At 38.4% G+C, this 12,983-nt stretch overlaps 1 protein-coding gene across 1 annotated transcript in view; it reads right to left on the reverse strand.

Moving 5' to 3' along the window:
- Positions 1-12,983, reverse strand: part of RFC1 (replication factor C subunit 1) — a 33,260-nt gene that overhangs the window by 5,902 nt on the left and 14,375 nt on the right. The window contains 12 exon segments of the mRNA XM_030947077.1: positions 840-928; positions 1,371-1,485; positions 2,836-2,947; positions 3,877-4,280; positions 5,240-5,344; positions 5,657-5,836; positions 6,351-6,458; positions 7,523-7,755; positions 7,851-7,938; positions 8,267-8,344; positions 10,108-10,182; positions 10,895-11,127. Coding sequence (XP_030802937.1) covers positions 840-928; positions 1,371-1,485; positions 2,836-2,947; positions 3,877-4,280; positions 5,240-5,344; positions 5,657-5,836; positions 6,351-6,458; positions 7,523-7,755; positions 7,851-7,938; positions 8,267-8,344; positions 10,108-10,182; positions 10,895-11,127 — 1,820 coding nt within the window.

Raw genomic sequence — 12,983 nt, forward strand, 5'->3', positions numbered from 1 at the left:
TCACTTCCTGCTCGATTCAGCTGCAAGAGATCTGCCGCCTACCCACTTCCATTGTCTACTTCCAGCAATTCTGTTTGGAACCATCTTGAAGAAGCAATGAAGACCAATAGCCCAGAGCACAGCTATCGACCTACAGAACTAGACTCATTTCTCCAAAGGCCAGTTTGACCTGGCTTATGCCCAGAGCGCACACACAGCTTTCTGGCTGCACCCTGCCACAAAGAATGAAAAGGCAGAAAGTAAAAAGACCAGCTCGTCTCTGCTCCAAGAGGCTTCATCATTTTTAGGTTTACCAGAACAAAGTTTGCTAGCTCTAATGAAGGTGAAATTCAGTTCAGTTTCATCCCTACAATGAAAATATCTGCATTTAAGCTAAAAATCTGTGTGCGCTTTACCATCAAAGTACTGCACATGACTATAAGAAATCCTCAGAAGCTAAAACTGGAGCTACTGAAGAGAACAAAGGATGTTGCTGCCTATGCCATACATTAGTTACTCAGTGTTACTGCCTATGCAAAAGAGCAACATTCCCAGCCAGACTATGAACCTCCCACTGCAGGGAGATGTCACCTTAGAGAGACCTTAGGATAAATGTACCTCTTCTAAAGTGCACACACTCAAGTTCATCACTCCAGGCTTCTTCTACACAAGTATCCTTTTTCCCCCATCTACCAAGGCACAATTCTTACACAAAAACAGGCTTCTAAAACACGTCAGACTGTACTCTGCAGAGAGTTTGTTTATGGACCATGGTTTGAGGACAGAGTGGCTTGACTATCTTGTGCTATATATGGCACACTCTTGGCAATGGCATTAGCTAGGAACTACAGTGGCTTCACCTGAATCCCTCCTCTGTCTTCATTGCCTGCCATACCATCCACTTCATCCATGATCAATACATGCTTCCCGCTAACTGATGAAGATGCACCTGAAAATGAATATGGATAAGAAAATGAGATGAGAACAAAGGAGTCTTGCTCAGAGTTTTACCCAATGCTAAGTAAGATAACCCCATCCTAGGCTACTGAGGTGGTGGCTCTGTCACTTGATCACATGAATCTATGTTCACAGACCAGACTATAACCTCATGTAATTTTCTTAGAAACAAGTCCCATGGAACAGAGGAGCAACTGCAGAGTTCTTGAGTAGTTTGTGCAGATTAACAACTCATTCTAGAAGTAGCACAATTTAGTTCTAAACTGAAGAAGAAACCTAACAGCTTACTACATGAACCCATCCCTATTAGAGCCAGTCCCCTCCACCAGACAAGCAATGTAAATTCCTAACATTGTTGTGTAATAAGGAAGCTCTGTCCTTCCTCTAAGCAGACTCTTAATAAAACAAAAGTCTGCTTCAAGCAACAGACGTACCAGAACAGAAGTCTTTGATGCTGGTGTTGTTAAGTGATTCAGCAACGACTTCTTTCAGACTGTTCTTGCTGCGAGTGTCGCTGGCATTCAGCTCCACGTAGCTATAGCCCAGCTCCTGGTCCAAACACACAAACCACATAAAAAGTGAGAAAACAGATCAGGGACAAATACAGCTTTAATTAGTTTCTCCCCTTATACTCATTTTCTCTAGCAATTAAAAAAAAACTTTTAACCATGTGTGGAACGGATAGGCCCAAAAGAGACACTTTCTGTTTTGTTTTGTGGTGGGGTTTTTTGTTGTGTTTTTTGAATTGGTTTTTTGTTTGTTTCTTTTGGGTTTTTTTGTTGGTTGGTTGTTAGGGGGTTTTTTGTTTGGTTAGTTTTAGTTTTGTTTTAATTGAGGGGGATGTGGAAGCATTGGAGTCAGTGGCACATTTTAAATTTTGGAAGATTAACAGAACTGGAACAGAGCTGTGAGCCAAGGCTGGCTAAGCTCCATGGTATTTCCAGCTGCATAACAAAGAAACATACCACATGGCTCTGAAAGCTGCAGGAAAGAGAAGCTTTTAACTATTTAGCCAATAGGAAACACATGACTCCCACAGCAGCACTAACACTTCTGTCAGTCCCTGACACAACTTAACCCAGCTGCTCCTTTATCAGCAAACTCTCCTGCCAGAGGCAGCCAGAACACAGCACTGAGCACACACAGCATTGGTCTGTTTTGCTGGCATTTCCTGTGGAGCACAGAGAAATGCTCTGTAGAGTCCTGAGGCAGCTGAGAGCAAGCCAGGTTGGAAACCAGAAACAGAAAATTATATGCTTTAAGGAAAAAAAAGCAAGCCCAAGACAGCACGTTCACCTTTTCCAGTCTAGTTCCAGATGTGGCATCAACTTGTTGGCACAGAGCTCAAAGACATGCCATGGGGGAAGGGGGAGAAAAGGATTAAGAGTTACTCTACACAACACATTTCTAAATTCAGATTTAGAAATGGACACATACCCCTGTCAATTTCTCTCATCCTGAAGTAGCATTTCAATTTAGAAGAAATCTAGGAAATATCTCTCTGTTAGACATATAAAACCCATGACCTTAGCCTTTCAAAAAGCTTGCCAGAATTTGACTCCCACTAAATGCAAATATTCTCCAACTTGCAGAACCAGTGCTGAATGCTCACAATTCTGGAAAACCATTTCCAATTATTCAACATACTGTGATATGTTTCCTCTCAGTGTAACAGAAAGAAATGCAGACGCCCATTGGTACCTTCTCACCTCAGACCTGGTAAAGGTATCCAAACAGCCACATATTTTCACCTGTAACCCTGTTCTGAGCAGGTGCAACCTGGCTGAGAGCAGACCCTGGTCATTCAGAGCACACCCACCTGCACACAGCAGCTGTATCCAGATTCAGAATTAATATGTAACAAAAAAGTGTTCGGAACAACCATTACTATGACCTCACCTTACAAACCAAAGCAGCTGTAGTAGTTTTACCAACTCCAGGTGGACCAGAAAGTAATGCTGCTTTAAAGCCTGTCCCATCATCTTTGCTTCCAGTTTTACCAGGTTTTTGGCTAAAAAAAAAAAAAAGTTTCAGGTTTTACCTGGGTATGTAATTATAAAACAAACTGCATGCTCCTAAAGATATCAAGCATCATTGGAATTTTTCCTCATTTAAGGACCAAGAAGAACATCCCCGAAGATGCATACACAGCTGCATCTCAGGTAAACACAGCTGCATCTCAGGTAAACTACTCGGGTAAAAGCAGCTTAAACCACCTTACAGCTTATGACTTGCAGTGATTTTGAACTGAAAAATACCAAAAAGTGCTATTAATGTAATACAACCATTTCAGCAATTTCCTCACAACCACATCATACACATAAAAAACCAAAAACACCACCAAACCCACACACCACCACAAACAAATTAAGCCAAACCCCAAACATGCCACACACAAAAACCCACTACCTACTAGAGCTGAACTAAAACCCTCTTTTAAACACAGAAAAACCTGTCTGTCTATAGGATGACCAACTGTCTACTTCACATATGCACGTCTTGCCAGAGGCAGGACCTTGACAATTCATCCCTTCACATGACAGCAGCTCTTTAGACCTGTTCTTATCCTGTATCTTCACTGTTGCCCGTGCCTAACCTATTTCCTCTTGCTGAGGAAGAAATCAATAGGCTCAACACAAGGTCATTTTTAGATACATCACAGTAGGATATTTTGGAGGTTTTTGTAAAAATGAAAACTCAGACTTGGGGGAAAAAGTCTTTTAAGACACATTTTTCTGCTTTTTTTTCAGGTGGGGAGGTGGGAAGTAAATGAACAACTACTTCACCAAAAAAACCTCAGGCTTGATTGCTGCTAAAAACACATCTGAGTGGAGCCTTATTCCCGATTTCTAGAGCTGCTCTGCTACCACCCAGGCCCTCAGTGGTCCAGGGAACCAAGGAGCATGATTAGCATAAAAGAACACAGAAAATTAACCAGGCCAGTCACCTTGTCCATCTTCCAAGGTGTTCTTGTGCCAGTTTCTGAGCCATCGGAGCAGTTTATTGGCACAGCTTTGCTCACCCTGCTGTCCAATAATTGCCTTAAGAGATACAGGCTTATATTTATCTACCCACAGCAATTTCTCTGTGCCATCTTCATTAACCTCAGAAACCAAGTTTCCCTTAGGTTTTGGGGCCTCTTTCTCCTCTACAGTCTGACGTTTGAAGTCCGTAAGTTTTCGAACAGCAGTGGTTTCTTTCTTGACAGATCTGATGGTTTCTCCTTTTTCAGGAGTAGACTTGTATTTTTTATTATTAGCTTCCCTTTTGTAGGGGCTAAAATTCCTTTTCCCAGCTTCAGCTTTCTCTGGTGTCTTTTTGGGTTTTGACTCCACTTTCTTTGCCTTAAAAAAATAAAAAATTAAAAAGAAATTATAGGAAAAAATACAGTAAAGAAACAGCATATTTAACAATTACAGAAGTGCTTCGAAAGTGACAAAGCTTATGCATTGATTCAAAAAACTTCAAGAGCAGATACAGAAATACTCTCTGAGAAATAAAGCATGGCTAAACACAATGTCACCAGGTTCTCTAGTACAACCCACAAAAAAGAGGCAGGAAGTGTTCTGGTCATTCCAAAAGGAGTCCCCTAATTCACAAAGCCTGAGGCATCCTACAATGCTAAACTGATGACTAAGTTTGGAACAAACAGGTGAGACACCCTTGAAACTCTTGCAAAACATTTGCAAAAGTTGCTCAACCCAAAACAATTCAAAGGGAGCATAAGTGATAGTTAATAAGCTCAGAGTTGCTTTTCCCTGGGACACTAATGGTATCTTTGCATAAATAAGTCATGTCTGTAATGACTACACCATATGTTAGAGCTAACAGAGATTCTAATAACATTCCATCAGCCCCTACAAGCTAAATTTAAACGTGCACAAAAAGCTTGTTAGCTCTTTTTTGGTATTGCCTGAAAAAAATCCCTTTAATATTTGTAGTTCAAGTACCACATAAAGAAAAGATCTGTTATGCATACAAATAGTTTACATATTTCTGGGCCTGTCTGGGTACCACATGGTATCATTATCACAATTACTTATTCCAAAGAATGAATCAATACTCCTTGTTTCAACCCGATACCATCTAAGGAGATGCAATTACCTACTCTGTCAGGTACCTAAAATGCAGAATAATGTCCCAGTGTGAAAATAACCTTTAGCTCCCAAGTAGTCATTTGTCTTCAGCACAAACAAAAAACTTTCACTTTTAACCTAAAAGGTCAAACTGATGACTGTTGTGTTACTGGAAGAGAAGACAAACTCCTTTCAATTAAAAACAAACCAAAGCAAAAAAAGCATACCTCTGTTTCAGCTGCCAGCTCATATTTTGACTTTTTGCCTGGCATAGTTCGAATAAGATCAAATAGACCATCTTCATCAATAATTTTTGTACCTAAAGTGGATGCCTGGAGCAAAAGAAAGAATTAAATGTGAAATCAAGTTACATCAGGATTTACATAATTCATTTCAAAGTGTTTTCCAGTAAAAAAACTATGACTAGAAACACAACAACAACAGTTATATATCTGTGTTTGTGTATTGTATGTATGCACAGAAGTAAAAACAAAACAAAGCCGTAAACCACTAGGCAACTTTTCATTTTAAAGATGCACTTTCTGGTTAGTACTGCTTCCTGCTGGCAGGGATACTAGAATTACCAGTGAAGAGAGGAACAATTGAGCTGCACTTTGCCTTTGGCCAGGCAGGAGCCCACTCACCTTCTCACACTTGGACTGGCCGCAGTCCCGGCCCATCACCAGGTAATTTGTTTTCTTGCTGACATTGCCGGTTACCTTTCCTCCGTAACGCTCAATCAGAGACTTGGCCTCATCTCTCTCAATGCACTCCAGAACTCCCGTAATTACAAATGTCAGCCCTTCCAAGCAGTTCTCAGCTCCCTGAGAACCAGAGCATTGCAGAAAATGCCATTACTGATACAATTCTACCAAATAGCTCTTAACCATCAGCTATTTTAACCCTCTACCACATCAAGTACCCTATCAAACTTTACAAATAACACTATCATACCTAGCTAGGTAATAGTTCTAAAAGTTCCAATGGGAAAACCAACAGAAGTCCTTACGTTGTTTACCTGACCCTACTTGTAGCACTCTGTGCTTCGAGCACAGCATATGAATCAATTGAGTGACAGCAATCTTCAACTTTAAGACCAGTAACTATTTTTAATGATCATGACTTCCTAAACCAAGTTCTGAGTACAAATTCTTTAGTACACTTCCTTACATTTAGTCACTGCTTAGCATTACAATTTATGTTTTTCTAATACATTCTTCCTACTGTGAAAAAAATACCAGTCTTTAAAACAGTTAAGTTGGTATTTTTTAAACTACTTACAGCAGTAGATCTACTGAACACTCCACTTCATATACAGAATCCTGCAGCCAAGCTTACCTGAGGTATCTCTTTGGAGCCCAGTGCTTTGGGACCCTCGCGATTAAGGAAGCTTCGGTAAGCTTGGTAATTGTTTCGCTTCTTTTCAGAATCCTCAGGACTTATAGACTGGGTCAGGAGAGGGAAAAAAATTAATATACACATTACAGCTATAAAAACAGCAAAATAAACCCAAGCTTCACAGCTTAAGACATTTTCATGCACCAAAGGAAAAGCAAGTTCTAACGCTTGTTTTTAATCTATCAACATGCAATAACTGAAAGTTGCTCTCCTTTTAGTGCTTGTGTTGAGGTGTTTTTCCTTGTTCCTTTCAAAAATATTTCAAAAATATGATAGCTTAAAAAATATGCACCCATAATTTCTTGGCAGGTCTCTGTAGATTCATCTATTGCACATATACACGCTCACTCAACTCTTAAATTGTCACTTTAAATTGAGATCCTATTTGTGATGTACACTTATGTAAAAGTAGAAATACTATGAAGTAGACTTTAAGAGACACTTAAGCTTCTCAATCAGCAAACAACTCTTAAAAACTCACCTCAAAATGAGGTGCAGGCTCTCTCTTGTAATTACAACTGCTATTTAATTGTCAAAATGAGGTACTTTATACTGTATGATTAAGAAGTACATTTTAATGTTGCCAATAACTGCCAGTGTTCAACCAATACAGTTACTGAATCAGATAAAAAAACACAAATTCTATTCTTACATAGCACATCAAAAATAAGAAAAAATAGTAGACTAGGGAGAGAAATATAAATCCCTAAACAAAGCCACCCATCGTTCTAAGCACAGAACAGATTCTCAAGGTCATCACAATGACATCAGTAGGTTTGCACTCACTAAGTGTCAGAATTCCTGCATTCTGTGTTTTCCAGCCAAGTTAAACAAGAGAAAGCACAGAACTGATTTTGCAATGTACCTGCACACCTTAATTAGAGGACCTCAGGTCCTTCATCTGTTTAAATTACACTTTGCCAGGTAACTTTCTCCACACAGTTTTACAACTGCAGTAAGGAAGGAACTTACAGTCTTACCAGAATTCAAACCCTTAAAAGATGCCCAGGAGATTCAAAGTACCAAGTTACAACAGTGACACCTATAATAAATGAAAACTATTTTCCTGCAAACTCCACCAAGACATCTAAATCAATTTTGATAGCTCCTACCTCAGTCTTCTTGGGAGAAACTTTCTCCTTCTTTGGTGTTTTCTTCTCTTCTTTCCCTGAAGCTGCTTTTCCTCTTGATACTGAATTTTGAGCACCTCTTTCCTTTTCAGCCATCTCTTCTTTTTTACCATCAGATGATTGTGGGGGTAAACAAGAACCCTCCAACTGTTCAGCTTTAGTTTGTGGCTTCGCAGAGTAATTCTTGGCTGCACCAGCTAAGTCTGTTGCTTTCACTTGAAAAGAGGCAGACGGAGAGGAGCTCATATATAAAAAGGTATCTCATTAATATTATAAATTAGTGCAATGCTTTTCAGTTTCTGTGTCCTACCTCTTTCTGTCTGCTTGTATCCTGCTGTTGTATTAGGGCTGCTGTTGATGCTCAGTACTGTTTGCTCTCCTTCTGTGTTTTTCCGACCCTAAATAAACACACAATGCCAAACTCAGGGATGTGTATCCCAAGCTACCACAGGGACACAGCAACACACTTCATTTAATTGTGACTAGAACTTAAAACACCATCCCAACAGAGGCATCCAGCACACACTATCTGACTAGGCAGGACACCCTCTACTGAGGGAGGAAAAGCCAGGAGGGAAGTATAAGGAGTGAGTATGCTATTTCCATGAAAACACGTTCCTGCTGGTTTTAATGCGTTTGTATGGAAGTCTCAAAACAAAGGTGTATAAATAAGAACACTCCCCAGCAATTCAACTCCTAAAAGTGTAAGTTTCAAAAGAATTCAACCTTTTTCTTCTGTGGTGTTTCATCCAACATGGCCAGAGTTCTAGCAAATTCTTCATCTTCATGCAGCTGTCTCTCCAGCTGAAAGGAAAAAAAAAAAAGAAAAAAAAAAAGATTTTTAGGCTAATGCCAAACAAGTTCTAACTCTAGTATATTTTTACAAAAACTAAGTGAGCACATAGCTAGAAAAAGAGTGTCCTACCAGAGGCAAATAAATTTCTGGAAATGGTATTGAAGAATTACTTGTCTTCACCAGAAAGGAAGAGTAGTTAAATCTAGTGAGAAAAATTGACTTGTTGCACTAGAAACATTATTATGCCTGTATAAGCTGTTTTCAAAGGAGTTTTTTGTTCATATATTTTATTGCTGTGTGCCCTTTTCTTTTGAAGGCTGCACCTCATAACAAACAGCCTGCAACAACATGTAACCTGCTAGCTTTATCAAAAGCAGATCCAAAAGGCAAGTAGAAACAATGCCTGTTAAAAATTATGATGTCTCCAGAATGAATGTTTTATTCTCATTTACTACTAGCAACAAGTATATGTAAAAAATTCTGTTTTGGAGAACTTAACTACTGCCCTTAGCCCTGCTCTTAGTGTCAGTTCTATTTCCTTTAGGGAAGCAAATATACTTTAACTTTCTATTACTTATACTCATACAACTGATTTTCTCTGATGGAAGAATCAGTAAGAACAAATAGTGCACAACATCTGTGGAAGTTATTTATTAGTTGTAAAAAAACCCATCAGAGTCAGTTTGGCTTCATTTTTATTTCACTTAACAACATAAACCTGACATCTCCAGTGATAACTGATCCTTTGGTTACCTTTCCTGTGCAATACAGTACCTTGGGGAAAACCTTTTCTATTCGTGAATAGTGTTCATTATTGCCAATAAATACTGACCATTGTTTCAACAAGAGAACAACAAAATTATTTTCATAATTGAAATCCAACATGCCATGCTCTAAGATCCCAGTAGATGACTTTATAAAACCAGAATGCCACAGGCATTATTTGTATGTGTCCGTACAGTGAAATCTACCTTCCCTGAGTATAGTGAGGAAGGGAAAGGGCAAAGAGCACCCAGTGCAAAGCAGACTGAGGCAGAGACACACCTGATATAAAGTACTGGGATGCACAGAAACTCTGACTGTTATGGATAAGATCAGTTCAAATGAAAGACATCATCTTATTTTTCCTGACAGGTTGTTTAACTTTCTAGTAGGGTAAAGCTGGATTCACTTTCTCTCATCCTTACTTTCAGAGGTGCAGATTTGTCTGTACAATCTAATTATTTCAAACAATACTCAATATTATATTATATTATATGTGGGAAATCAAATTTTCCCAAAAGCAAGTAAATATGTGTACCTTCCCCTCATAGTAGTACTGATTTAAATAGGAAAGTTTAAGACATGTAAGGGTCATTCACATTTTTCTCAACTATAAGAAAATTCAAAAGACATGTAAAACAGATCATGGATGGCAATGACTTTTAATTTTTTACTCCACAGAATGAAAAAAAACATAACACCATCAAAAACATAAGGAAGCAGAAAGCAAATTCTGTGTGAAAGGCAGGATTATTAGAAGTACATCAGCTGCACAGACAGAGAAAGTCTGGATAGAGAGAAAATAGGTTAAGTGATACATTCTATTTACATAACTGAAATAAGGCCTATAAAAATAACTGTGTGACCAGGCTTGCACATATTGATGGATTTTATTACACTTAGTTACAGCATACCTGGAAAGTCCATCTTAACTTCTTAAGGAAAAACAATAATAAGTTTGTAAACAAACTGCTCTTGCTATAGAGCATTAAGTTTGTAGAGCTTTTACCTCTGAATCTTCTTCAAGCTGCAGTTGCCTAGCAATAGCCTCATCATCTAGTGTGCTGTCTCTGCTCTGTGAAGGCTATATTAAAGAAAAAATGACCAATTATTCAGTTACTCCATTACTGTGTCAATTATAATAATTTCATATGTGTAGATTCCTTCTGTACACTTCTAGAAAAGGACTGTGAATGAGACACACAACATTAATTTCTAGCTCTCTAACCTAAACACTATTAAGGCCATTTTCAAGGGATTTTGTTATTCAAAACAAGACCATGTTATAATATAAATATCTCAACTCTTCAAACAATGCTGAACATCTCTCAAGCTATCACAGTTGCCCAACTTGAAAAACACATCAATAACACCGCTGGGAATTTTTAAGTTCCTCCATACTTTTGCTTGGTGCTTTGTTACTCCATGAATATGTGCCCCATAAAGCTTGGGAAAACAATCTTCTCCTTCTCCTGCCTGCCCTCCACCCTCAAATATAAGCTATCCCTTCCACTCCCCAACCTCAGAAAACTTTATGGATTTCAAGGAAAGTCACTTTCCAATAAGAAAATACTACCTTGAACTTTGTGCTATCTTATCAAACATAGAAAGTACTCCAAACTTGTATTTGAGGACTTGATGTGCACACACAGATGGATCATGAGAGCTCAACTTCTATGTGAATGCTCATACAGAGTAACAGGAGGTAGGAGCAGCACTTCAGCACTTCCTTGCAGTCCAAATGTCCATTCTGAGCTACCATCAGACACATGAGCAGGAGCCTCACCAGTACTCACCTCTTTCCTTTTACTTGCTACCAGCTTCTTTTCTGAGCGTTGGACACTCCTCGTCCCAAAGAAATCAAGTGCAGAGGTGGGAGTCTGTTTCACTGGAGAGAGGGGTTTGCTTTTAGCTTGTGGTTTTACCTCCTCTTTTTTCACAGTATTTGTTCCTGGACAACCAACCCCTGACGTCCCGTTCTCCTTCGGTTTCAGGGAAATTCTTTTATTGGCAAAATCATCATCTTCATCTAAACACAAAGAGAATTGCATTACTTCTGGTACACAGAATTCAAGTTCTAATAACAGAAGTTCCAAGACAACTATTTTGGCAGATTACATCAACTCAAATCCTAAAAAAATGCTACAGGCATTCCAAAGTTTTTGGAAAAAAGGCTGAGTTGCACAACACATAGCATTTAACACCTTGAATAGCATAACTCAAGTCTGAACAGATTCAGTACTGAAATAACAACACAACATTGTTACTTCTGCTCACACATTACCTCCCAATTTGACAAGTTCACAAAGAAATCCCTTCCCTTCTTAAATGAGGAAAACAATAAACAGAAGATCTAGATCAATGAAATTTGAACTCCCTCCTTCATTAATGTCAAATTGAACAGTACAACCCTTCCTTCACATTTTATGTGATGCACAAAGGCACGTTTATTTATTACCTTATAGTACTCATCAACAAAGTAGCTACATAGGCTTTGTAGACATGTATTCTTAAGAATCTCTCTATCTTACATTACAAACCAAGCAAAAATATCAGAACATTTTCTTTACAAAAAAAAAAAAAAAAGGAAAAAGGATTCTTGGGTAAACTTCCTAGTTATTTTTAAAGTATTGCTCATAGTTTATGAATGTTTTAGCAAAAACATTTCAATGCCATTTTTTCACTTTTTCCCTTTTACAGATTCTATGAGCTCTCTATATCTCTGCACTTAAACACACCTCCTTCCAGTACAACCAAAACCAACTAAAAGAAAAGCAACAATTTCACAGAACACAGAAATCGGACAAGGTCAGCAAGACAAAATGGATTTTTCAGTTTGAAAGGAGGAGGAAAAGTGGCATACACAGTCTTACTGAGAATTAGCCCACAGACCACTGAGCAAAATTTTAATCTCTCCTTTTCAGACTCTTCTCTAATAGTCAGGACATGGTCTGCCCAGCAATGAAAAAGAGAAAGTTTGATGGCTGTTCATTAATTCAGAACCCAAACTCTTCATTCAGTCAATCAATCAACAAAAAATGAATACCAAGGACTTCAAAGAGTTTTATGTCATGTTGTGAAGTCTTACTGACAGTTCTACAAATGAAACCCTCTCACTGAGGCATACAAAACTCCACATAGATCACTGCCACATGATTAGATTAATACAACAGCACAGAAGACAAACATCACTGGACAAACTTCTACAAATGGTAAAAGCATCATCTTTGTGAATTCTTCTACAAACTCAAAGTGAGCAAATAAACTGAAAGAAAATACCCAAAATTAACATTAGACAGTCTATAAAAGCAGCAGAAAGACTTGAGAGGAACAGAAACAGAGGCAGTTTTATTTGCATGCCTCTAACTGAAGTCTAGTTTTACTTTTCTTAAAATAGATATGCTTTAGACACCTCAACATATAAACAGATTGTTCTAAACATCCACTTTTTACCAGAACTTAAATTGACAGCCTTATCACAAAAACATGTTCATTTTCCAGCAACCCCTAATTTAAGTTCCCGTATTTCTTTTCATACAAAAATTTGTTTTCTTACCACTTCCCTATCTGTCATCTCTTATTTTTGTTTGTATCTATCCCTAGTCTGTCATCTCTTATTTTTGTTGTATTCTAGGCAAAGATAGAGGGAAACAATTGTTTTTTGTTTCACCCATTCTCAACAGATGGCAGCATTTTGGAGTGTTTCAGGCATCAGCCAGAACTTGCTGCTACTGAGCACTTACTAAGCAGACTATAATGAGAACCAAGCAGGATTCCACCCATTGCTGGGAGAGCAAGTTCAGAGAGGGAAAAAACTAACACAAAGATGCATCTCTAAGGGGGTAAATTGGTTCAGCAGTTAAATTGAGAATGCCTAAAGACAAA

The sequence above is a fragment of the Camarhynchus parvulus genome, chromosome 4 (assembly GCF_901933205.1).
Source record: "Camarhynchus parvulus chromosome 4, STF_HiC, whole genome shotgun sequence".
NCBI classification, from domain to species: domain Eukaryota; kingdom Metazoa; phylum Chordata; class Aves; order Passeriformes; family Thraupidae; genus Camarhynchus; species Camarhynchus parvulus.